This window comes from Meriones unguiculatus, chromosome 11 (genome assembly GCF_030254825.1).
Source record: "Meriones unguiculatus strain TT.TT164.6M chromosome 11, Bangor_MerUng_6.1, whole genome shotgun sequence".
NCBI classification, from domain to species: domain Eukaryota; kingdom Metazoa; phylum Chordata; class Mammalia; order Rodentia; family Muridae; genus Meriones; species Meriones unguiculatus.
This window is the reverse complement of record NC_083359.1, coordinates 4,628,750-4,655,752: the sequence shown is the minus strand read 5'-3', so window position 1 is coordinate 4,655,752 and position 27,003 is coordinate 4,628,750. Positions and strand designations below refer to the sequence as shown.

At 44.2% G+C, this 27,003-nt stretch overlaps 1 protein-coding gene across 1 annotated transcript; it reads left to right on the top strand.

Moving 5' to 3' along the window:
• Window positions 1–3,899: 3,899 nt before the first annotated feature.
• LOC110559418 (myosin-4) lies at window positions 3,900–26,560 on the top strand. Its single transcript, XM_060363470.1, has 39 exons — window positions 3,900–3,944; window positions 6,440–6,682; window positions 6,778–6,921; window positions 7,247–7,403; window positions 7,990–8,017; window positions 8,113–8,227; window positions 8,629–8,721; window positions 8,863–8,926; window positions 9,619–9,717; window positions 9,823–9,926; window positions 10,732–10,870; window positions 11,539–11,657; window positions 11,758–11,907; window positions 12,440–12,610; window positions 14,499–14,808; window positions 15,135–15,205; window positions 15,725–15,812; window positions 15,892–16,009; window positions 16,170–16,293; window positions 16,384–16,520; window positions 16,633–16,888; window positions 17,636–17,878; window positions 18,145–18,321; window positions 18,507–18,652; window positions 18,921–19,011; window positions 19,105–19,494; window positions 19,937–20,063; window positions 20,435–20,553; window positions 20,678–20,874; window positions 21,344–21,527; window positions 21,611–21,776; window positions 21,874–21,998; window positions 22,240–22,548; window positions 23,345–23,548; window positions 24,802–24,927; window positions 25,013–25,183; window positions 25,265–25,369; window positions 25,471–25,566; window positions 26,298–26,560. The coding sequence occupies exons 2-39, from the start codon at window positions 6,479–6,481 to the stop codon at window positions 26,448–26,450; spliced, it is 5,820 nt and encodes a 1,939-aa protein (XP_060219453.1). The 5' UTR covers window positions 3,900–3,944; window positions 6,440–6,478; the 3' UTR covers window positions 26,451–26,560.
• Window positions 26,561–27,003: the final 443 nt, after the last annotated feature.

Genomic DNA, 27,003 nt, shown 5'->3' with positions numbered 1-27,003 from the left:
TATTTCTGAATTTCCTCCAACAGCAAAATATATTTAAGAAAAACACATTTTTCTTTAATATTTCTTTTAGTTTGAACACACTTAACTAATTGGCAACACAATAAAATGTATAGAATCCTGACGTAACTGCAAATGACTGAAATATCATGAAAACTAAAATACTGACTTCATTCCTCATCGCTATGACATCTCATCTCTTTGCAGCTATCTCTCACAGATGTCCTGCCCCTGGGGGATATAGTGTCTTCTCCTTCATCACCTTCTCGTTCTGTGGTGGAAGCCAGCTGCCGACGGTGGTGGCAGTGGCATCACAGTACTCTTCTCCTACGTTAAAGGTTTTCTAATGCCATACTCAAAACTCAAAGAGAAAAGTAAGTCTTAAAAGTTAGTTTGGCCTTTAACATCCAAGACCTCTTTCTGGAGCAAAACAACAAAACAAGCCTTGCTGTCTAGCTGGGATGAAGCAGGTGAGGACTGAAGGAAACCTGAGCTCTAATTAAAATGATCTGCTGGTTTATTTTCATTACAGTCCGTCAATACTCCGGAAGTTAGAGTCTCAAACACAAATTATTAATGTTACCTGAATGGTGGGGACAGCGTTATGACTCCCCAAGTCTGAAATGTCAGACAATAAGGAAGGAAACAAGATTAATCTACTTTAAAATACCGCACCAGGAATCAGCCCTGAAGAATGAGACAGACCTCATGTACAGAAAGTTGAAACATTCAGAGACTTGTTTCCCTAAGACTCTGTGCCCCTGAGTTAATTATAACACCTAGCAGGTGCTTCTCCCTCTTCGCACAGTGGAAGAAGAAAGGTGTAGAAAGGCAAGGAAGGAAAGTGATGAGTGAGTAAATCTCCTGCACATGTTGGGCCCAAATGATGAATACGTCGTCAAGGTAGACTTTTCCCATTTATATCCAGCGACATAAGAATGCAAGTCTTGACATATTTTTGTCTTTCAGACTCATGTATTTTCCATAGTTCTGTGTGATGTGTTAGGGGTTTAGGGTATTTATAGCTTCCTGATTTTGGAAATGTCAGCTTCTGGTGGGTAAGTATGTGCAATAGGACATTGTAGCAATATATAAAGTTGAGTGATGGGGAAGGGGGAAAAGAGGAGTTGGAGGAAGGGTTCATCAAAATGAAGTGCGTAGGAAGAAGATAAATGAGAACCTATGATCTTGTAACTCAGGGTAAAAATATATGCTAGGAGAACATACCTAATGTGGCAGAACAGGGAAGGAGGAAGCAAACTGAAAGTGAAGGCAAGACACCACATATTGGAAAAAATATCTAGACTGCAATTAATGACTGATGTAAGAATGAATCTATGACTTTTCCCAGTAGTGATGATGTGGGAATCTCAGGGTAACTTAGAAGAGAACAAATACCAATTGCACTTGCTGGGTTTTAAGAAGTTTTATTGATATGCTGTCATGGTTGGACACCTCCAAAACTAGGCTATGATTATCTCTAGTCCAGGTTTCAACTCTGTTATAAAATTTATACACACACACGCATATACATATACATATGTATATATGCATATAAACATATATATTAAGCTGGTTACTGGTCATTTCCTACGCACCTACAATCTTTTACAATCACTTTCACTCCTTTGGGCATTCAAGAGTCCCTGTGCAGCTGTGACCAGGTATCCCTAATGGAGGAACGTGTACCTCAGCGCCCCCTAGTGACACTCTCTTGAGCCTTTTATACAGAAGTATGTGCAGGAATGAGACTATATACCAATCCACACAAAATGATATAATTTAACACAATAATTTACCATTCATAATTAATTTTTATGACCACGTAAGGCTACAATGGTGTTAAATTTCTCCCAGATTGGTTTGCAATAGATTTAAAAAAAAATACCACAAACTCTTAGAAACCTGTATTTTCTCATCTGTGAGGGCAATAGGGGTAAACATGACAGAGAGAAGAGTTTATCAGGCTGTTGAACAGTGCATCCAAAATATACTTTGTAACAAGGCAGTCCTTCCCACATATATGTAGTCATAAAAACACACACACACAAGTGCAAGGCTCAGATTAATTTCCCATGCTCTCTGTTTAGACAAGCAAGCCCCACGGAGTCGTCTCCGCCCACCTTCAGCACCATTTCTCTTCATGTCCATGCTCTGTGGTGTTCTCTGGTGTATACTATTGTGAGCTCTGCTGATCACCACTACTGTGTCATTGTTGTGTTTCCAGGGTTCTCAAGACTGTAACCGAATAAAGGTCTGATTACTAGGCACACAGTCAGTCTCCTTTAACTACTACTGTGCAAACATGCTCTCTGTCCTGGTCTCATTCACATTTTCTCCTTTCATCTCCAAATATAGTTAATAAAATGTTATTATGTCTAGAGCAGTGATGATAAATCCCAAAGATGTGAAAAACGAGTTGTGAAAAGCTTAGAGGATCAGATCAATTTTCTTTCTGGCTTTGAGCCTAACTTGTGTGGGTTGCTGCCATGAAGGTTAAAAAAAGAAAAAAAAAAGTTAACCCGATCACGTATTTTATCACATTATATCCAAAGACAATTTAAAAGTATAAAAGATCTAACCGGCCAGCCTGTGAAAGATAAGTTGTATACAATAAGATTATAAAGCAACCATCTACTGAATTAGAAATTTAAGCCAGGAGACCTTGGTTGAAAATACCACACCAGATTACAAGGACAGTTAGAGTAGATTTCCTGTCATATTCAGCAACAGCTGTGCCTGTATCAAGTTAGCCAAACCCAGTGTCTGCCTTTCAAGGGCACCCATGGGGGCCGACACACCCACTTTCTCTGTCCACGGGGAAAGTTTTGTGGACAGCACGCCTTTTCTCCCACCTTAAGTAAAAGCTTGTAATACCCACCTCATTGGAGCTACAGCTAGCCTTGTGCATTTGCCCGTGCCCTAGGAATTCATGAGTATCTCCTTCCATGATGCTGTAGCAACATGCGTGGGGTATCCCACAGCAGCCTGCTGCTCCTGCAGTGGAACTGTGTGTGGGAGGTCCACGACAAGCCCTCCAGAAAGGGAGTAGATGGGTCTGTATCTATTCTGACTCCCCCTTACTTCACTCACTGCCCCATTGCCACTGCCTAATCTGAGAATTCACCTTCTCCTTCATGTTTAGACCTTCCGACTTCAAAAGAATCTATCACCAGTCTCTCTAAAACCCTAGCCCTCGCCTAGGAATTTCATCCTAATATCCATCGCTCACTGCTTCCAGTGTCAGACCTAAAGTTCATTCCAGAGTCCTTAATGCCTTTAAGCACCGACAGATCAATTAGTCCTATCCTTTCCCAACAGGCTCATCCTGTCGAAACAGCTTATAGGCGAGAGAGTAAGTAGGAGCCTGGCTTTGAATTCCGTGATGAAGGATACAGCATACTCTCTGGAGAAACAGCTCTGAAACCCTGGATTCCCATCCCCTATCAAATGCCTATAAAGAACCCTAGATCATCCTCTGTCAAATTATTTATAGGTGACAAGAAATATTTCTAATTATATCCATTCACAGCCACAGTCAGTGAATATTGTGCAAAGAGATTGCCAAAAATGGTTTTGCCAAGTAGGTCCCCAGCTAGGACAGCTGAGGTGGCTGCTGTGTTTGCAGAACAGCCTCTATAAAAGCGGAGCCGGGGTGCCTCGGTCCCGTCCTTCCTCAAATCCTTTAAGGTATGTATGTGTTGGCACACTTGGCTACCTGTGTGCTCCTGGTGCGATGTGAGTGAGTTCTCCTGCAGGGAGGTACATGATTATTCCCTCCCAGACTCCCAGTACTGTTCACAGCCCCGAGAAAGGCGTGGCGTACCATAGAGTTCTAATGTTTTGTGATTAAATGGTGAAAAAAAAAAATGCCCAGCTTCTCTGTTTTTTTCTTTCAACAGTATTGTCTGCCTCAAGCCTGCCTCCTCCATCTGGTAACACAAGAGGTAAGAGAAACTTACTATTACCTTCCAAAGAGCAAAGGGCTCTCTCTATTGTTATGTTTTAATGAGCAACTATTAAAATTTTTTTTTGTTTATTATTGGGCATAGGAGCAACTAGTCTCTAAAAACAGCTTCTCTTGAAATCTGACTTTTCAAGCCCTTTAATCAAACAGGATTTTATGCAATTTCTCTTATGCACTGTTAGAACTTGATGAATAAGGCAACCCTCATGTATATTTAATGCAAACTGCTGTGCAATTTACATTACAGTGAAAGAGGCTACATAGTAAAATAATAAAGTGTTGATCCAGCAGTCAAATTTTCTGAGCACTAACCCAGTCTTTTCACTGATTCTTGCTCCATGGGTCATGCCGGCTAGCTTTTACATGTCTTCAAATTCCCTTGTGTTGCAAGAGAATTAACACTAGCCATGGATTTAGAGAGCTGGGCTCATAGCTCTTCACTGCCACTTAGCACTTCAGCGACCCTGAATGACCCTTTACCTTGCCCAACCTTAGCTTCCTCATCAGTAGAATCAGAAGGGCAGATTCAAGTCTGCCGCTAAAGCCCCTCTGGCTCTTACCATCTAGCATCTAAGCCAGTGCTTGCCAAGGACTCTTCCACCAAATCAAAACACTCAGTGGCTCTCCCCTTGTATGCATGGGGAGATGTATATGAAGAACATAGAAAATGAAGAAAACCTACTAAGTATTAAGCAATTTGTTTAAGTGAGCTTATATTTAATACACAATAGGTAGTGTCATAATACATAGGTAATATCAACTTAGAAAGAAGTAGAGAAATCTATTGCTTCCGAAGGGAATGAATGTTACTTGCTGATGTTGGAAGTGATTGCTACTGTGTGGACAAATCCAACACCACACAACAAAGTGGAGGCTCCTTGAAGGCTTCTGACCCAAAGGTGACAAAGGACTGCTGCCGCTGACCTTTCTGTGTTCCCAGAATCTACCGCAGAACAGCAATCATTAGGGCACAGTGCATAGTTGATTGAAAAGTGCTTCATGTAAAATCACAAAAACAATGTCATAGAATAGCATTTGAAGAGAAAAATGCCAACTAACACCCAGTGTTTCAATATCTATCCCTTGAAAACACGTCTCAATTTCCATGTCTCCCCATAAGCCTTTTATTGATGATAAGCTACAGTATGTGGGAAATTTCATGTCTAAGTTGAGAATTTCACTGTTTATAACAAAAGGCCAAGACTTTTTCTCGAAAGTCTGTGAAAGATTGAAGCTGTTGTCATCACTGTCACTAGAAACACGTAGCTCTCTGTAACATCCCTTCCTCCACTCCGGAGGTCACTGGCTCTTACTCTGGCCAGAGAGGGAGCTGTTTTATTTGGCCAGGATTTGTCAGTTGGAAAAAAAAAAGTTGTGAATTGGTTTTGGCTTGGAACTTCATACCGGCTATCAATTTCAGGAGAGAAATTAGAAATTGTATGGTTTTCAAAAAGAGAGGGTGGGAAGAAGAGAGGGAGGTCAGAAGCCTGATGTAGTAAGGACCAGGCAGAAACAAATGGGATGCTGAAACCAGTGAAAACTCGGAAATGCAGTGCTATGCAGCCACTGGGAGACTCATTAAAATGCAGGTGCCCGATTTCCTCATGTAACTCAAAGCAATAAACATAACTTTCAAGTTATTTTTGTTTAGATAATACACACAGTTTAAAAAAACAAGAGGGTCTTGATTTTGATCGGGACAAGATGATTTGCTGTTATTTAAGTGTTTCTTATGCTAATATTTTATTAATATCCGTCGTGTTGATTTTTTCCTTTATTCTTGATGGCTAACTGGCAGTTTATGTGCATTAAATATTCAACCTAAAGTTAGATGTTTCTTCTTACATTCAAAGTTAACAATTTTGAGACTCAATTTTAATAGTTTGTGATGGGTAAAATGGCCAAAGTTTTTTTGGAGACAGGATCTCTTTACTATATAGCTCTGTCTGTCCTGGAGCTATGAAGACCAGGCTGTTTTCAAACTCAAAGAGATCTGCCTGCCTCTGCGGCCCAAGTGCTGGGATTAAAGGTGTGCACCATCATACCAAGCAATATCTGTTTTTTGTTTTTTTTAAAGAAATAGATTCACTAAGATAATGTTAGAAAAAATATTTTCCATTTCTTTGTATTACCACAAAGTAAAACAAACAAATGGAACATGTGGGTAGGAAAAGAACAGGGGGTAAAAAAAAATACGCAGAAAAAAAGATTCTGAACACACTTGTAGCCTGAAATGTGGTTGGATGGGTACCCATCCACTGTGGTTTACATACATATGGAAGAAAAAATAAGGTGTAAAATGTCATAAAAAGTTAAACTGTCAGCACAGGGCTATTAGGAACTCTTGTCTTCTCTTAGCTCCCTGGCACAGTCCAGAGGCGGAACCCTAATGGGCAGAAGACAGTGAGCAAACAAAGCCTGTCAAAGTGAAACCTGCTGGTCAGGGTTATCACTCACGTCTATTTCTTCCTGTAGGTGCACCTGGCCCTGAGCTGCCCCCAATAGTCCGCAGCCATGAGTTCCGACGCCGAGATGGCCGTTTTCGGGGAGGCTGCTCCTTACCTCCGGAAGTCTGAAAAGGAGCGAATCGAGGCCCAGAACAAGCCTTTCGATGCCAAGTCATCCGTGTTTGTGGTGGATGCCAAGGAGTCCTATGTGAAAGCAACAGTGCAGAGCAGGGAAGGGGGGAAGGTGACAGCCAAGACGGAAGCCGGAGCTGTGAGTAAAAGCAAGAAGGGTGAGAGGTGGGGAAGCGTGAATGAGCTTTTTCTGCTGCTTTGTTGGCACCAACTGGATCCTTCCATTCTTAACAGACTGTCACCGTCAAGGAAGACCAAGTCTTCTCCATGAACCCTCCCAAGTACGACAAGATCGAGGACATGGCCATGATGACCCACCTGCACGAGCCCGCTGTGCTGTACAACCTCAAAGAGCGTTACGCAGCCTGGATGATCTACGTGAGTGACGCCTGTCATAGTCCATCAAGTCCGTGTACTTCCTATTGTTGAAAATGTCCCATTATGTCCGTGTGGTAAATTATAGTGTCTCTGAAAACCGCATGTGCGGAAAGCTCTCTGCTTAACTGTATTAGCGGCTGTCTGGAGCATTAGTGCAGCAGCGACAGCAGGGGGAAGCCGCGATGAACTAAACCATGAATCCTCCTGAGGACCCACTTCCCTAGATCCTCTCCCCTTGCTCACACAGCATTTTTTCCAAGCCGGGGGTGGGGGGGTAGTGAGATGGTGACTGATTGAGCATCCTTGGCCTTGTCTTTGTCCACAGACCTACTCGGGCCTCTTCTGCGTCACCGTCAACCCCTACAAGTGGCTGCCGGTGTACAACCCCGAGGTGGTGGCGGCCTACCGAGGCAAAAAGCGCCAGGAGGCCCCGCCCCACATCTTCTCCATCTCTGACAACGCCTACCAGTTCATGCTGACTGGTGAGTGCATGCATGACCACAACCTCTGCAAGCCACTAGAAAACACCTGTAGACTCATAGCACAAGACAACACAGAACCTTGAGAATGGACTATTTGTCACACATGTCATAACAGTAATGATAAAGGTAAAAAAAAAAAATTTTATTAAGAATATGATGCACCAATTTAGCAAATTTCCCTATGCTAAAATTCAAATTTGTTGATGCTGATTTTAGTTCAATTCAATCAAAATTAGCTGTCAAAGGCAGCTTAATTACATCTACCTCATTACCTTGTTTAAAATGTAAGCTTTGAGATGTCATAAGCACCGCAGGAAATGCAGCCAGGACAGGATTTTGAACTATGGGCCAGGTGAAAGAAGGGGTCTAGCTACTCTTAAGCCACCTGCTACTCGGCTGATTCTCACTGTAGAAGAGTGAACTGGCACACCCCACAATCCTTCACAGTAACAATGACATCAGGGTGGCAATTAGCACACCTTCACAATTAGTTCCTAAGACTTGTGAAAATAGGAGCACGCACTTAGTAACATCTGTGGTTTTGTTTATTTAACGGTTTTGTCTGTGGTTTCCTTTCCCTTCACAGACCGTGAAAACCAGTCCATCCTGATCACGTAAGCACACACCATGCCTGTCTTTCTGCTGACTTTTGATTGCTATGGCAGAGCCTCTGGCCTTACATTCTGACTTTTCATCCCGTCCCCCACAGCGGAGAATCCGGGGCCGGGAAGACTGTGAACACGAAGCGTGTCATCCAGTACTTTGCAACAATTGCGGTCACTGGGGAGAAGAAGAAGGAAGATGCACCTGCTGGCAAAATGCAGGTGAGCACGTCCATCTGGGGGAGAAAGGACAGAAACCGTCCTTTCATGTCAAAGGTGGCATGACAAAACCATAGCAACCAGATGCTGGTGCTATCAGAGTTTAGAAAACAAACCCCAGAAGGGCTCTGTGAGACTGAGATGAACAGGGTAATATGTTAGGAAGTTACAGGCCTGAGTTCCCACAGCCATTTCTCAGAGGCAGAAGTGGCCTCTGAGAGGCACAGAAATCAAGCCACGTTACAGGAATGTCCCTCACGCCAATGGAGGAGCCTTTCCTCTTTCTAAATCCTTGCCTAACTGTGGGACAGGACCAAGGGAAGGAGGAGGACACATGAGAGGCTATTTTAGTATATGCAACCCAGATAACCCAAGCTTTACTGTGTTTTCCCATTCCTCTCAAGGGGACCCTGGAAGATCAAATCATCAGCGCCAACCCCCTGCTGGAGGCCTTCGGCAATGCCAAGACCGTGAGGAACGACAACTCCTCCCGCTTTGTGAGTCTCTTGGTCTTCCGTTCATGTGACAATGACCTCCACACTTTTATATACGCCATGTTAATGTATTTTCCACTTACTTGGTTTATAGTTAATGAAAAGGTTTCCAGCTTTTAATCAACGCTCCTTTGCCTATTTAAGGGTAAATTCATCAGGATCCATTTCGGTGCCACAGGCAAACTGGCTTCTGCAGATATTGAGACCTGTGAGTTAACAAACACTGCTGCCTGAGGATCTTTTCTTTGGGGGCACACATTATTGGAAAAACTTTGCTCTTCTTTCTCCTATGTGAATTTCAAAGCTTAATTTTCCACTTGTTGGCTTTTTGTTTCTTTTTTAAAATTTGTTTAAATTTTATTTATTCATTTATTTAGCAATTTATTCATTTTATATCCAGACTGTAGCCCCCTCCCTCCCTCATCTCCACTGGGTCCCACCCTCCCTTTCTCTTTCCATTTATCCCTTTCCCCTAGTCCACTGAAAAGGGAAGTCCTCCTCCCCTTCCATCTGACCCATAGCTTATAAGTCTCATCAGGATTGCCTGAATCCTCTTCCTCTATGGTCTAGCAAGGCAATATCACCAGAAGGAAGTAATCAAGAGCAGGCAACAGAGTTCATGACAGAGATAGCCCCAGCTCCCCTTACTCTGGGACCCATGTGGAAACTGAGCTGCCTATCAGTTACATCTGAGCCAGGGCACTAGGTCCTCTCCATGCATGGACCTTCCTTGGTGCATCAGTCTTTGCAGGTCCCTCCAGGGCCCAATTTTTGGCTTTGTTGGTCTCCTTGTGGAGCTCCTGTCCCTTCTGGGTCCTTTTACCCCCCAACCCTTCTTCCATAAGACTCCCTGCACTTGTGGCTTTTTAGTTTAAAAACTTGTCTAATCTGCCTTTCCAGATCTGCTGGAGAAGTCCCGGGTCACCTTCCAGCTCAAGGCTGAGAGAAGCTACCACATCTTCTACCAGATCATGTCCAACAAGAAGCCCGAGCTCATTGGTAAGGGACATCTTGACTTACTTCCATAAAGACAACACTTATGACGCCCCTCTGAAATGTGGTGATGACCAAAGTGACTCTGAATGCTCTTTCCCATGTGTGCAGAGATGCTTCTGATCACCACCAACCCATATGACTTCGCCTATGTCAGCCAAGGTGAAATCACAGTGCCCAGCATTGATGACCAAGAAGAGCTGATAGCCACAGATGTAAGTCCTAGGGAAGAGGCAGGAGACGGCACGGCCCTTTCAGCACACAACCCTCTTTCTTCTACCAGAGTAGAAACAGACTATCACAGACAGAGGGCCACACAGCTCCACCTTTTAGGCTTTCTACATTTGGAAAAAAAAATCACAGACTATTTAAATGACATCCCACACACGTTATGATTCAAACATCTGCAGTACGTGTTAGGTACCTGACACCCTTCCCCTGGCTGCATCTTTTTCACTCTTTATGGTGTTGCTCACTCTTTGCTCAATATTTACACCCTTAAAATATAGTGATTTCTTTTCTACTTTATGTCAGCTCCTTTACCCAGGAATCTTGGAAAAGCTATAATATTAGACTACGTAGTCTAATCTGAAAGGTTTAAAAGAGTGAAGCAATCTCACTCCAGGACCTTGTTAATAATGTGTAGTTTCAAGATGAGGGAGCCCAGTGAGCCAGGACTAGAATGAAGGAGAAAGTCTCAGGAGAGACACTTTCCTTACATCTACTGCTGTCTTCTCCCACCTACAAACCACACTGACGTTCAGCATGAATGACTAAGACAAGAAAGTGTTGTGGATAGCACAATGCTGTCCTTAGCATCCACATTACTGGAATGGAAAGGCTGATCTCTCTTTCCTGGTGTTACTATGTGGGTCAAGGGGGGAGACATTGACTTGTAAGCCATCAGAGTGTTAGTGAGATCTAAGGTGAGGTGTGGTGGGGAAGCGGGGAGCCAGGCTCCTAGAGTCCCCAGAAGACTGGGCATGGTGGTAACTGTAGCTGATTCAATTCTTCCAACAGACTGCTGTGGACATCCTGGGGTTCAGTGCAGATGAAAAGGTGGCCATTTACAAGCTCACAGGTGCCGTCATGCACTATGGGAACATGAAATTCAAGCAGAAGCAAAGGGAAGAGCAAGCTGAGCCAGATGGCACCGAAGGTAACAGCCCTGATGTCATCTTCCACGTGATAAAGCTGCGACATGAGCCTTGAGAGGCAGGGACCTGAGCCTTGAGAGGCAGGGACCTGAGCCTTGAGAGGCAGGGACCTGAGCCTTGAGAGGCAGGGACCTGTTGTACTGTCTGACCTCTCCAATGAAAGGCAGACGGTTTAGGGCGAGGAGACCTCACACTGGCACACTGATATTTTCCAGCAGTGAGCACAGTTACAGGAGCTTTATTTTTTTCTGCCCATTTCACTGTTCTGTTCTGTTTTCCATGTGTGTGTGTGCATGCGTGTGTTATCCTGAACTGTATCTTAAGCCTTCTTCATTCTTCATTCACTTTTTATAATATTTACTTCTTGAAGGGAGCACATTTTACTCCAGTGAAATATTCAGAATTTCCTTGCCACCCAGATTATTATCTGCAGTGCACTTCTGCTGTATTTTAAATATCACATAGAGAGCATGAACTCCCCAAGCTCCAACTTACGAACAACTGAAGTTGGCATGAGGAGTGGCACTGCTTTTCAGACATAAACAAATGGACAGACTTCCTGACATTTGTACCTCACTGTTTGTATAAAACCATTGTCACCAACATCATCGTTTGCAATGAGGTTGTGTAAGTCACTGTAAGGCCCACTGTTCCTGTTTCATTCCTGCAGTTGCTGACAAGGCTGCCTATCTGACAAGTCTGAACTCAGCTGATTTGCTCAAAGCCCTCTGCTACCCCAGGGTCAAGGTCGGCAATGAGTACGTCACCAAAGGCCAGACGGTGCAGCAGGTAAGTGTGAATCAAGCCCCTCGATTCATTTGAACCACTGGAGACTCAGAGGCTCATCACTGGGTCCAATCAAACAACTAAACTGAAACTCCTCCTGCAGGTGTACAACTCCGTGGGTGCGCTGGCCAAGGCCATGTATGAGAAGATGTTCCTGTGGATGGTCACCCGCATCAACCAGCAGCTGGACACCAAGCAGCCCAGGCAGTACTTCATCGGGGTCTTGGACATCGCTGGCTTTGAGATCTTTGACGTGAGTATTGAGCCGATTAGTGAATGCACACTAGCAGTCACTTAGCTGATCTTGCTGGAGCCTTGGGAATGCCCTTCACAAAGTACAAAATACGCTGCGCAGGAAGTACAGATCCCCGCTGAACTGGGTCACTGGAAAGATCTGAACACAAGGAAGTGAGTGTGAATAGGAAAAAATAGACTGCTACAGTTTTTAGGACAAGAGTCTCAAAGGAGAGCCATAAAGGCTTAGTCAAAGTTATTTTGAATCCATGCACACTAGCACAGAAACACTTTCTTTGGTCACCCTACACGAATCTTTCAGAGCTCCCGTTTAACAGCGTTTTCCCAATATGCAAGAGTTGTTATAGCTCCCTGGAAAACACTTGAGGATTTAACTCTTTATTGAGAATTACAACACCCCTTAAGAGATAATCTAAAATTCTAAACCTTCAACGTAATAACCCAAAATGTCTCAAAAATTGAAGAAAATGTATTAGCTGCCTTATAAATACAAATAGGCACCACTTGCTCACATTTATCTCTTCCTGTAGTTCAACACCTTGGAGCAGCTGTGTATCAACTTCACCAACGAGAAGCTGCAGCAGTTTTTCAACCACCACATGTTCGTGCTGGAGCAGGAGGAGTACAAGAAGGAGGGCATTGATTGGGAGTTCATCGACTTCGGGATGGACCTGGCTGCCTGCATCGAGCTCATTGAGAAGGTTGGTGAGACTACTCAAAGTCCAAAACAGGAACAGCAAACAGCCCCTGCTCCTACGTTTACTTACAACCTATGTTCTCAAAGAGTAAGCAGTGGCATCTCATGACATAGTTGTGTGCTCTGATCAGTTCTCAGGCTAGCCATGGCTAATTTGATATTAATGGATGAAGTAATTTCTAAAAAATAACAGTAACGATACTCATACAAAACACACAGATTCAAATTTCAAACTCTTATAACTTCATGGCTCCTCAGCTTTTTTAATGACCTAGGGTCTGCCTATGTAACCCTCACTGGCCTTGGAACTCACTATGTAAAGTCAGTGCAGCCTTGAACTCACAGGGAGCCTCCTTCTTCTATCTCCCAAGCACTAAGATTAAAGGTACATACCACCATATATCAACTTCCTTCTTCCTCGTTTTCATTCCTGCATGATTTCATAGGTACAGAAGAAAGGGATCAAAGTACAGCTAGACCCTCGAACTGTCCATTAATCCTGGTGTGGCCATGATGCTGAGCTGCACCTGTATCCCTTCCTTGTGTACCGTAAAACAAGGCAGTGCATAGTAAGATGCTTAAGCTTAATTGTTGGATTATCAGTTCATCCCTTACTCATGATTACTATCAATTAAATATACTAAACGTCCATTTGACTTTACCTGGGGAATGAGCCCTGAATTCCCCATTAGTAATTAAGGGAGTTAGTAACTAAGGAAAACAGTCCAATTAGTCTGGATCAACAGATGTATCATGTTTAGATAGAAATGATTAAGCAGTTTTAATATTCGTAACTGTTGAGATCATGAGACTGGAGAGATGTCTCAGTGGTGTAGAGTGCTTGTTGCTGTATCATGAGGTCTGGAGTTTTGATTCCAGCACGCACATCAAGTGGCTCCCAGACACCTGAACTCCAGCACCAAGGGATCAGAAATCTTTTTCTGGCCTCCACAAGCCTCCAGGCATATACACACAGATGCATTATCTCTCTTTCACACACACACACACACACACACACACACACACAACTGGGATCTTGTCATGTACCTAGTGGTAGCGAGAAAGAACCTATGTACAATCTCCCTGAGTGATGATAAAGTAGGAATAAGATGCAACTGCCAGCTAGAAAAATTTCAAATACTCAGATCTAAATTCACAAAAATAGGAAAAAAAATCTAGGTCGTACAACTTAGGAAAATATGTTAATTTGGCAACGTAATAATTTCACTGCTCAGCAAAACCATACAGTCCCCAGAAAAAGTATTCATTTCCTTCAGTAGTATTTCAACTTCTGGATTATCAAAATGATTTTTGAGAGTGGATTTGTGAATTTATATAGTCATCAATGCTGAATTTGCCTTCAGTCTCAGAAAAGTCAAATTGTTTCATGAGCAAAACCCAATGGCTCACCAGTGCTAACTCCACAGAGTTGGGAGCAGGGCTGAAAGTACAAAGAGTTTTCAGGAGACGATGAGAGATGCACTTTCTTCTTGGTGAGGTTTCATTTCTGGTCTCCAGACACAGTCTCTGCTTTTCAGATCCTTTCTATGTCTAGAGTTGTGGTCAAGGATGTTACACTGTGAGAAAGGAGTATGGGAGCATGTTAACATTTACAGGATAAAAACCAAGCTTTAGAATAGCATTTTCCGCACTGAAAACAACATTTTCCAGATGGTACAGATGGGCTTTTAATCTAAGTCTTTTAGCCACATACATCCTATGTGTTCTCAAGATGACGGCTGTCATATTTTGTTAGAAGAGGGGAGTTACAAGGTAGACTCTCATCTGTTTGGTGCACAATTTTGTGTTTTTCCTGTGGAATGCCCTCTTTTTAGGTTTGTACCAGTCATACATAAGGAACTCCTCACTATCTTCTCCTTTTAAAATTCTAGCCAATGGGCATCTTCTCCATCCTGGAAGAGGAGTGCATGTTCCCCAAGGCGACAGACACCTCCTTCAAGAACAAGCTGTATGAGCAGCATCTTGGAAAGTCCAACAACTTCCAGAAACCCAAGCCTGCCAAAGGCAAGGCCGAGGCCCACTTCTCCCTGGTGCACTATGCGGGCACCGTGGATTACAACATTATCGGCTGGCTGGACAAGAACAAGGACCCCCTGAATGAGACCGTGGTGGGCCTGTACCAGAAGTCTGGGTTGAAGACTCTGGCTTTCCTGTTCTCTGGGGGACAAGCTGCTGAAGCAGGTAACTTTTTATAGTATCAATTTGCTCCAAGAATCACATCACAAAAATACACTTTAGGGAGTAGACCCTGCTGCTCTGGATGAATCAGGGAGTCCATCTCCTACCTATACCTCCCGTCTCTTACACAATTCTTCTTCCCTGGGTGTCTATAATTATGCCAGTGATTACTCTGTCTTCATCAGAATTGAGGTAGATGAGCTCTGGAAGGAAGAAGGGGAGTGAGTGCCGTAGTCTCTTGAGGAAATGCGACCATCCTGATGCCTATGCACACAGAGGAATCAATGGCTGTAGCAAATAATCTCCATTTTTTCCATTCTGTTTTTCAGAGGGTGGTGGTGGAAAGAAAGGTGGCAAGAAGAAGGGTTCATCTTTCCAGACGGTGTCTGCTCTTTTCAGGGTACAGTATAATCTTACACTTAGAAGAGAATTAAACTGTCTTTACTGAGAGATTTTAAAGGATGCTTATGATAAAAGTGAACAAAAAAAGGTAGTAAGACATTTTTTAAAATCTGAAAAATATCTCAGGAAATTTTTAAGAAAAAAAGGCATGCTGTGTCTCTTTCACAGCAGAGCCTGTTATACATGAGGCATGGCCCCAGGCCTCAAATGAAGGAGATCTGGTAGTAAAGAGATTTTATGTGAAATCAGGCCCTCTTTTAAAACCACCCACTGGGTTCAAATTAGATCTACTCCCTATGATCAAAGTCTCAATACAAAACTTTTTGGATTGTCAGTGTTTGAGAAAAATAAACCAAAGAGGACTATTTCTGTACAACCAGGAATATTCTAGAAATCCACACTCCAGACACAGGCTAGTCCTCTTGGTCATCATGGGGACAGCTCACTAGACTGTAATAGAACAAAAATGAACCCCCCAGCTCTAAGTCATTCTAAACCTCTCCATACGGCTTCATAGGAGAATTTAAATAAGCTGATGACCAACCTGAGGAGCACCCACCCACACTTTGTCCGCTGCCTCATTCCCAATGAAACCAAGACTCCTGGTAAGACCCTTCTCGTGTGCAGAGCAGCCTCAGCGTGGCCTCTCTTCGGATGGCTGTCAAGCATGTTTTCCCCTTTCAGGGGCCATGGAACATGAACTGGTCCTGCACCAGCTCAGGTGTAACGGGGTGCTGGAAGGCATCCGCATCTGCCGGAAGGGGTTCCCCAGCAGGATCCTCTACGCGGACTTCAAGCAGAGGTTTGTTTCACATCTTCTCACATTTTGTCGAGAGTAGTGTTAAATTTTAAATACCAGTTGGCTCGTCACCATGTGACCGATCCATCTTTTCACCGGTAGCTACTATTGTTCTTCTCACTGAAGAAAAGTCATGTCCCTGTTATGCTTTCCATTTCAACAGATACAAAGTTCTAAATGCCAGTGCCATCCCTGAAGGTCAATTCATTGACAGCAAGAAGGCTTCTGAGAAGCTTCTAGGCTCTATTGACATTGACCACACCCAGTACAAATTCGGTCACACTAAGGTACCACCGTCCAAATTGCTGACATCGTTTTAGCACTTCAGGAGTTTCTGTCTGAGGGAAAAATGACAAATGTGACTTCTCTTTCCCAAGGTTTTCTTTAAAGCTGGGCTGCTGGGAACTCTAGAGGAGATGCGAGATGACAAGCTAGCTCAGCTCATCACCCGCACTCAAGCCATGTGCAGAGGGTACTTGATGAGGGTGGAGTTCAAGAAGATGATGGAGAGGAGGTGAGAGCACCATGCTTGCCCTTCCCACTGCTTTTATCACTGAATTCGGTGCAATTGTGATGGTCACTTTACACATCTTTGCCCATTTGTACTTATTTTTCTTCTTCCACAGAGAATCCATCTTCTGCATCCAGTACAATGTCCGTGCCTTCATGAATGTCAAGCACTGGCCCTGGATGAAGCTGTATTTCAAGATCAAACCCCTGCTGAAGAGTGCAGAGACAGAGAAGGAGATGGCCAACATGAAGGAAGATTTTGAGAAGGCCAAGGAGGATCTGGCTAAGTCAGAGGCCAAAAGGAAAGAGCTGGAAGAGAAGATGGTAGCTCTGATGCAGGAGAAAAATGACCTGCAGCTCCAGGTTCAAGCTGTGAGTACCACACCTTGCACACAGACCTTTCCTGTTTACCTGGTCATGATGTGACTGTTTCTAAGCAGTCCCAGGCTTCACAGTAAACGATTTATATCCAGGCATCTGCTCTGGTTGGCAGCCTTTCAAAACCACTAATATTCAGACCCAAAGAAACAACAGCCTCAAAGCCACGCCCATGATGCTTATGTCCATGTGTGCATCCTGCACAGCCTGGTTGCTAGTGAACAAAGGCATGACAATGTCTCTAGACATTTTCCTCTCTGTATGGAACATCCTCTTATATTAGAATATGCTCTCTTTGGTAAATAGTGTTGAATGCCGACTACATTGTACATTGTTTTTACAGAGTAGAAAAAAAGGCCAACTTAAGCCCTTAACCAATTGTGCAAAAAGAAAAACAAAAACAAAAACAAAACAAAACAAAAAAAAAAGAGCCTGAATTCAAGAATTAGTAAATGACTATTCCAAAAGGATTGAGAGCTAGGAAGTCATACATTTTTTGCAACAAAGCTACCTTCTCTTGACTTTACCTTTTGCACATGGATATTTAAAGGAAATATGTTAATCTACTTGATCAACAGATTAAGATCTTTGCATCTTCTCTATTTAATTTCTTAAAATGTTGGCAACTTAATGGCCTATCCATGGATCAGCTGGCAGCCATCTGTTCCCAACCTTCAATTCATTATTGTGTGTTTACAGATACAGTCCACATAAATGAAAATGCGCTCTTTCCCCCATTAGGAAGCAGACGGCTTGGCGGATGCTGAGGAAAGGTGCGATCAACTGATCAAAACGAAAATCCAGCTGGAGGCCAAAATCAAGGAGCTAACTGAGAGAGCTGAGGATGAGGAGGAGATCAATGCCGAGCTGACGGCCAAGAAGAGGAAGCTGGAGGATGAGTGCTCAGAGCTGAAGAAAGACATTGATGACCTTGAGCTGACACTGGCCAAGGTTGAGAAGGAGAAGCACGCCACGGAGAACAAGGTATAATTATTATTCCCCATAACCTTTACAAGTATTCATTTACTATGGAGTCTTAAATCTTAGAATCACTGAACGTGAAAGGAAAATAGTTACAACCATGCCACCTTTTTTTTTTTTTTTTTTTTTTTTTTTTTTTTTTTTTTTACTTCCACCTTTATCTCCTATTTTATTCAGCCACATGGCCTATATTGGTTTATGGCTAGTGTGTTCCCTGTCAGGATAATGTTGTCCTAAGAAGTTAAATGATCATCTGTTCAAATCTAAAGGTGAAAAACCTCACGGAAGAGATGGCAGGCCTGGACGAAAATATTGCCAAGCTGACCAAGGAGAAGAAGGCCCTCCAGGAAGCCCACCAACAGACCCTGGATGACCTGCAGGCAGAGGAGGACAAGGTCAACACGCTGACCAAAGCCAAAACCAAGCTTGAACAGCAAGTGGATGATGTGAGTCTGAAAAATAACCTTTTCCTTATAAGGAAGGATATAAACAATTGTGAGATGAAGCCATCAGCCACGTACATAAGCCTTGAGATGCAGGCTTGGAGTTGTCATCCTATGTGTTTTTTCTTGGGTATCTTGACTATATAGGTCAGTGCCTAAGAACTGAAACAAAATCCCTCATAATTTAGCTTGAAGGATCACTGGAACAGGAAAAGAAGCTCAGGATGGACTTAGAAAGAGCAAAGAGGAAACTGGAGGGGGACCTGAAATTGGCCCAAGAATCCACAATGGATATCGAAAATGATAAACAGCAACTTGATGAGAAACTCAAAAAGTAAGTGTGATAAAATTCAGCTCCATCTTCTCGCTATGTCAGTGCAGATGAAACCTGCTTAAATGTTTCCAAGTTATTGCTTCACAAAATGTGGGGCAAAATAAACAATGACAACTTTGATTTTTTTTTAAATTTAATTAAAATGACATTGGTGGCCTTGTAAAATGCGTACTTCTCTCTCCTTTAAGGCCAGCAGTATAAAAAGTTCAATCATAAATATGGCTGGGGAAAGAACTGACTATAAGCTAATGTGTTGCTATTAAACCAGGAAAGAGTTTGAAATGAGCAACCTGCAGAGCAAGATTGAAGACGAGCAGGCCCTGGGCATGCAGTTGCAGAAGAAGATCAAGGAGTTGCAGGTAAGAAAATGGCTTCCATCAGTCTAACTCATCAGGAGATAAGATAAAATGGCTGACCCAGGAAGCTGAGCCTGTCCTTTCCACCACCCCCAGGCCCGCATTGAGGAACTGGAGGAGGAGATCGAGGCAGAGAGGGCCTCCAGAGCCAAAGCAGAGAAGCAGCGCTCTGACCTCTCCCGGGAACTGGAGGAGATCAGCGAGAGGCTGGAAGAAGCCGGAGGGGCCACTTCAGCCCAGATCGAGATGAACAAGAAGAGAGAGGCTGAGTTCCAGAAAATGCGCAGGGACCTGGAGGAGGCCACCCTGCAGCATGAGGCCACAGCAGCCGCCCTGAGGAAGAAGCACGCAGATAGTGTGGCTGAGCTTGGGGAACAGATTGACAACCTGCAGCGGGTCAAGCAGAAGCTGGAGAAGGAGAAGAGCGAGCTCAAGATGGAGATCGATGACCTCGCCAGTAACATGGAGACTGTCTCCAAAGCCAAGGTTTTTCCTGACTTCCTGTTTCATCTTTATCTGAAATACTTGGCAGTGACTCTAGCTAGCCCCACTGCATGGCATCCGAGGTTTCCTGGTCAACATCATTGTATTGAATGGAAGCCCTCAAGTTTCCATGTCTTACTTTTCAAAATCACCTTAAGCTTTGTTGCTATGGCCACGACAATAGTAATGCAGTGACAAGGAAATGCCCCCTCTACGTGATGTAGACCATAAACGATGTTCATGTTTCCCTGAAAAAGGAATCTAGTTCCCATCACCTATGCATTTAGTCACCTATGCTCCTCCACTGCTTCCCAAGCACTGTCCAAGGCTTTGACAGCAACATGAATAACATCCGGTGGCGGTTATCAATAGTTTCAGGCCTCTAAATCTCAGTCCTCCATGTAGAAGAGTGTCATCTTGCCCTGCTTTTCACCTCCCACCACAGGGGAACCTTGAGAAGATGTGCCGCACCCTGGAGGACCAGCTGAGTGAAGTGAAGACGAAGGAGGAGGAACAGCAGCGGCTCATCAATGAGCTGTCCACCCAGAAGGCACGCCTACACACAGAGTCAGGTCAGTCAGTGAGCATCACCACCTTTGCAACAAAGCATGAAAGGCCAGCCCCATCCTGGGAGCCCAGGTCATGCCTTGCATAGTGTGTGCACATTTATCACGTCTTACTCTTTCATCTTTAGGGGGTTAGATGGTTGCAAAATCAATTTACTCTGAGCTAGAATTAGAGGGTGAAAGACTCTCGGGCTTCGAAGAGTTCCATTACCCCAGGAACCCTCAAACATCCCCAATCCTAAAACACCAAAGAAAGCAGTACGCTAACATTCTGGAGGCCGTTCTTTGCCTTCTATGAAATAAGGAGGGCAGCATGATATTCCACTATACTCTTTGCTAAGACAACTGAATTCAGCCATTCATGTTTTCTCTCTCAGGTGAGTTTTCCCGACAGCTGGATGAGAAAGATGCTATGGTTTCTCAGCTGTCCCGAGGCAAACAAGCATTTACACAACAGATTGAGGAACTAAAGAGGCAGCTAGAAGAGGAGTCAAAGGTGAGAACCTTCAGTTGATACTTTCATTCACAGAACTGGGCAGCCTGAAACACCACTGAGCTTCGAGGAGAGGTCTTCACTGATTAGAATGCAAACTCACATCATTCAATTTTGGGTTATTTAGGCCAAGAACGCGCTGGCCCACGCCCTGCAGTCAGCTCGCCACGACTGTGACCTGCTGCGGGAACAGTATGAGGAGGAGCAGGAAGCCAAAGCTGAGCTGCAGAGGGCCATGTCCAAGGCCAACAGCGAGGTGGCCCAGTGGAGGACAAAATACGAGACAGATGCCATCCAGCGCACGGAGGAGCTGGAAGAGGCCAAGTACGGGTTTCCAAAAATTAGACAGAAAGCAACCAAAGTAAAGGAAAAGCGAAGGAAAGATAGGAATGAATATTTGCGCCCTAAAGATCATCAAATAATTTCCTAGCTCCCATACCTGTATAGTTAAAAGCGGCATCAGCATAGTCCAGGATCCCATTCCACCTAACACTATTGAGGAAATGTATCCTCTTCCGAGTCGTCAGGGTGAACTCAGCTTCAGTGTCCTCCCTTTTCTTCTTTCTGTCTGGTTTCATCACTCTGTCACTCGAAGTGGATAAGAGCTCACCTGGGAAATCAGAATTCTGGGAGAGACAAGATGGGCACTGAGAAGTGATTCTAGCAAAGCCTGTGGGCTCACAGACATAGAAGCGCGGAGGGGGAAATGCACTCTCCCAATCTGCAGATAGGCAGAGCTCACTGTGTCAGCTCTGACTCTTCTCTTGGCCCCTCACACTGACCACCTCCTCAGGAAGAAGCTGGCTCAGCGTCTGCAGGATGCCGAGGAGCACGTGGAGGCCGTGAACTCCAAGTGCGCGTCCCTGGAGAAGACGAAGCAGAGGCTGCAGAACGAGGTGGAGGACCTCATGATTGACGTGGAGAGGTCTAATGCTGCCTGCGCCGCGCTGGACAAGAAGCAAAGGAACTTCGACAAGGTGGCCCACGTTACCCATGATTGACTCCGGGAGGCAGGGGCATCAGGCCTGGGTTCAGAGTTTAACTAAGGGTGTGCTTCCAGGTGCTGGCAGAATGGAAGCAGAAGTATGAGGAAACTCAGGCTGAGCTTGAAGCCTCCCAGAAGGAGTCTCGTTCTCTCAGCACTGAGCTGTTCAAGGTGAAGAACGCCTATGAGGAGTCTCTGGATCAACTCGAGACGCTGAAGAGAGAAAACAAGAACCTGCAGCGTGAGTCGGGGTGGCCTTCCCGACCCTACTCAGTCCTGGCTGGACCCTCCCATGATGCCGTTGTTCTAACTGCTACCTGTCACCTGTTCTTCCACAGAGGAGATTTCTGATCTGACAGAACAGATTGCAGAGGGAGGGAAGCACATCCATGAGCTGGAGAAAATTAAGAAGCAAATCGATCAGGAAAAGAGCGAACTGCAGGCGTCTCTAGAGGAAGCAGAGGTACACACTTTGTTTGCTCACCTATCCACTACAAACAGACAGAAAAAAGAATCATGACTGAGACTGACAACTGTGTAAGCTTTAGCGGGACAGTGCACACCGTCAAGGAAAATCCTTGCATGCATACCTAGCAAAGGCAGAGTCAATAATCTAAGCTGAGATGTGGGAAAGTTTGGGGAGGAGGGCTAAATGCCTTGAGAAGTCACCATAGAGAAGTCACCAAAATGTTGCTCTTATTAAGGCATCACTTGAGCACGAGGAAGGCAAAATCCTTCGCATCCAGCTCGAGTTGAACCAGGTGAAATCTGAGATTGACCGCAAAATTGCTGAAAAAGATGAAGAAATAGATCAGCTGAAGAGAAACCACCTCAGAGTGGTGGAGTCCATGCAGAGCACGCTGGATGCGGAGATCCGCAGCCGAAATGATGCCCTGAGGATTAAGAAGAAGATGGAGGGTGACCTCAATGAGATGGAAATCCAGTTGAACCATGCCAACCGGCAGGCTGCAGAGGCGATCAGGAATCTTCGGAACACACAAGGAATGCTGAAGGTACCTTGGGGTGAAGACACGCAGTGCTTCCAGGCTAGAAGTTATTGTGGGATTCAAATCTTGAAGTTTTAGAAAAAATACAGGGCATAAATTATCAAATCAAGGGGGCCGGAGAGATGGCTCCGTGGTAAAGAGCACTGACTGCTCTTCCAAAGGACCCAGGTTCAAATCCCAGCACCCACATGGCAGATCACAACTGTCTGTAATTCCAGTTCCAGGGATCTGACACCCTCACACAGACATACATGAAGGCAGAACGCCAATGTAAATACAATAAAATAATAAAAAATTATCAAAGCAATGTAGTAGCAAGATAAAAAATAATGTATGCTCCCAGTTGAGAAGGAGCTAAGTTCTGTCTGAAAGACCCAAGAGGGAGTTTGCTTTGTCATCTGAGACAAAATGAGTGGTAAAGTGTGTGGAGACAGAGTGATGAAGCAGATCAGCCTCCCAAATGCTAGGACTATAGATCTCACCCACCAAACCCGGATCTGGACTTCCCTTTTAAAGAGGTAAAATAACATAATCAGGGTAGCTGAATTTAAAGACTTTCCTGATCCAAAATTGTGTAGATTTATCCAAAATTGTTTTTATGATTTGGGATCTGAGGTAAAACATTATGTGCTTTTTAACTGAAGTATTGCACCAGGCTTCCAATGGTATTTTTAATGGTACTTACACAGATGTTTCTATGTGATCAGACTCTGAGCTAATAAGATCCAGGCGTGAACATGACATTACATTTGAATCCACTTTAACTGGACCGTGAGTATGCATGTCTCTCCTTTGTGTGCAGGACACCCAGCTGCACCTGGATGACGCTCTCCGGGGCCAGGATGACCTGAAGGAGCAGCTGGCCATGGTGGAGCGCAGAGCCAACCTGATGCAGGCTGAGATCGAGGAGCTGCGGGCATCTCTGGAACAGACGGAGAGGAGCAGGAGAGTGGCAGAGCAAGAGCTTCTGGATGCCAGTGAGCGTGTACAGCTCCTGCACACTCAGGTGAGGCTCGGGTCCACGGCTATCAAATGCACGTTTTGAAGCTAAAGGCAGTCTGAGGGGGTAAGCTTGTTCAGAGGATGCACAAGTAATGCATTTCCAGGGGTTCTGAAATGCACAGAGACACCTAAGCATGTACTGAGACATAGACAGTTTACAGCTCTACTTATGGGCTGGCGTAGTTGTGGACTTGAGCAATCTGGAAGCTTATATATAAAGAGGCACCTAAGACCATATTCAGATACACAGACAACAGTGGTGACCATTTTATCTTCTACAACCCTATGCAGGAAATGAATAAGCAAATAAAATATAAACACAATAAGTCAGCATGATATTTATTATCATGTGTGTACCTAAAGTTAACATCACAGTATATGTAAAGAGCTCGTGGGTTCAAGTCCATGAAGCTAGCGTCAGCGCTGGTTAGCACGTGTGCTCTGTAGTGCATTTGTTAAATAAATGGTAGGAAATTCTTGCAAGGACCACAGGGAACATTCACTGCCTCAGAAACACAGCCAGGAAACAGAAAGAGAACAAAGCAAATTAAGGTGAGGGATTCCCCCGTCTTTTTTATTTAAAAAAGGTATACAAGAAACATTCAAAAGAATAAGCAAAAGTGTTATTAATGGTTGTCTCTGGTTACTGAGGGTGTAATAGTTTTGTCATGATAATTTGCATATTCAACTCTTTAAATTATAAACTTAAAGAGAATATTTTTGGGCATTGTAATGTCTAAAATCAACAATTATGAAAATGTTCAAATCAGTACTTGAATATTTAAAACCAAATTAGTTATTATGCAACAATTTTCTTATTAATTATGAGTACCTAGAATTGACTATCTCAAATGCTGTTAACTTTCCAAAAACATGGGGACTCTTGGTTATCTTTTGTATCAATAAATATGCTACTTATGAACTTATAACATAGAGGCAACCTATATGGAAAAGCAGCTGAAACAAGCTGCTTTTCATCAGCTGGGCGGACACAACAGTATAACGCTGGGCAGTTTCACTTTGGGCATACAGGCATCCATGGGAACAAGTAAATACCTGGGCATTAGAGATTAAAGTTTACTTAGAATCATTTATATTTTATGACCAGAGATACTGGTAGACAAAGCCACAAACTTGGAATTAACTCCTGATTTGTTTTTATTTTGAATATTTGTTATTATCAACTAGTTAAGGCTAAATACACGAGTTATAAATGTAACTGAATGTAGTTTTCCGACTTTTTCTAATTTGTAACAGAACACCAGCCTCATCAACACCAAGAAGAAGCTGGAGACAGACATTTCCCAAATCCAGGGAGAGATGGAGGACATCGTCCAGGAAGCCCGCAATGCAGAAGAGAAGGCCAAGAAAGCCATCACTGACGTGAGCAGAGGGCAAGATGGAGGTAGCGAACCTGAATCCTGTAGGGGCTAGGCAGCCCCTAACCTGCTGTTTTATCACTCACCAGGCCGCCATGATGGCGGAGGAGCTGAAGAAGGAGCAGGACACCAGCGCCCACCTGGAGCGGATGAAGAAGAACATGGAGCAGACAGTGAAAGACTTGCAGCATCGCCTGGATGAGGCCGAGCAGCTGGCGCTGAAGGGCGGCAAGAAGCAGATCCAGAAACTGGAGGCCAGGGTGGGTGCCCACATTTCTCAGCTCCAAGCCCGTGAGTGTGAACAGTCACAGCCAAACTGTTGACCGTGTTTTCTCTTTCAGGTGAGGGAGCTTGAAAACGAGGTGGAAAATGAACAGAAGCGCAACATCGAAGCTGTGAAGGGTCTGCGCAAGCACGAGAGGCGCGTGAAGGAGCTCACGTACCAGGTGACCAGCCTTTCTGTCTCTGCCAGGCCTACACCTTTTGAGAACATCAAACTAGGGGGTAGTGTCAGGGCATGACGTCATCCGTTTGCTGCCTCTTTCAGACCGAGGAGGACCGCAAGAATGTGCTCCGGCTGCAGGACTTGGTGGACAAGCTACAGACCAAAGTGAAAGCCTACAAGAGACAAGCTGAGGAGGCTGTGAGTATCTCCATAGCAACAGGGACTGGTCCAGGAGCATGCCCATTCCTGTGAGGCACCAGAGTCACCATAACTCAAGGGGCTTTCTTCTAAGGCAATGAACAAACCGAGAGCCTAAAATTGGGTAGGGAAATGAATACCTATTTGGAAAGCCAAGATGCTGCAACAAGTTACTGGAGTTTCAGACAATCTACTTCATTTCTCTGAGACAGCCTCAAGCAGTGTTTCAGACAAGCTAACCCAGCCATGCTTCTCCACTGCGCTACAGTTACTATCTAGAACATTACAAACCCCCAGCATTCACAGGGCTGTGTGAATGAGGGTCTGAATTATTCTAGGCCTCATTTAACATTACGGTTAAACCCGGTTCTGAACTTTTTAAAAACTTAATGCTCTCTGTACCCGACATCACTTGTGTTCTTTTTGAAGTTTGCTTTATAGAAACAGGATTGACGCAGATCCCCACTTCTTCCACCTCTATGCAGTCATCTAGCAGCCTCAGTGTGCCAGGAAAAATAGTCTAGTGAAAGAGACGAAAGAGGGGGCGTTGCAAGTGTACCCATTCCTGTCGTCAACGCTAGGGGCTGTTCTGTCTCCAGATAAGGACCCCACCAAATGACAGGCCCTTTTACTCCCCCACGGCAAATCCGGTAGCTTCTTTCTTAGCAACGAAGGTGATTGACAAGCAGAAAATGCCATATCTTATTCCCTCCAATCGTTCCCGTTCACAGGAGGAACAATCCAATGTCAACCTGGCCAAGTTCCGCAAGATCCAGCACGAGCTGGAGGAAGCCGAGGAGCGGGCGGACATCGCCGAGTCCCAGGTCAACAAGCTGCGGGTGAAGAGCCGCGAGGTTCACACCAAAGTCATAAGTGAAGAGTAATCGATCCATTCTTCTGTTGAAAGGTGACAGAAGAAATCACAAAATGTGACGTTCTTTGTCACTGTCCTGTATATCAAGGAAATAAAATCTGCAGATAATTTTGCAATGTAAAAGCTCATTTGTCTTTTAATTATAAGCTCCGTGATGCTTTGGGGACAAATTTATTTCTTAAACCTTTGTTGAGTACTTACTATATGCAGAGATGTCAGAGAAATGAGCCATGTAAAGACCAAGCACATGAATATTACTCACCCAGCTTTACTGAGTATTGAGTAGGTGTTTGGTACAAGAATGGTCATCAAGGAAATGAGTTAGCCCTGTTTTGAGGAACTCAGCTGACAGGGAGGCGGAGGCACACTTTGGACAGATGTGAAAGGGTATACTTCCTCAGACAGAAGATAATGTATGGCGAGGACATAAGGTGCTACCTGGGAGTCCAGAGAGATTTCTCAAAGGACACTGGGAGCTCCTTTCTCGGAGATGAGCAGTCAGTCAGTTATCTGTGATAGAGAAAAGAAGATGGCCACTGTAAGAGAAAACAAGTATGAGATTT

Coding starts and splice junctions, on each gene's coding strand:
- LOC110559418 (XM_060363470.1), top strand. CDS start 6,479: ATGAGTTCCGACGCCGAGATGGCCGTTTTCGGGGAGGCTGCTCCTTAC. Junction 19,012..19,104: donor AGAAGATCAAGGAGTTGCAG/GTAAGAAAATGG, acceptor CACCACCCCCAG/GCCCGCATTGAGGAACTGGA. Junction 23,549..24,801: donor TACAGCTCCTGCACACTCAG/GTGAGGCTCGGG, acceptor AATTTGTAACAG/AACACCAGCCTCATCAACAC.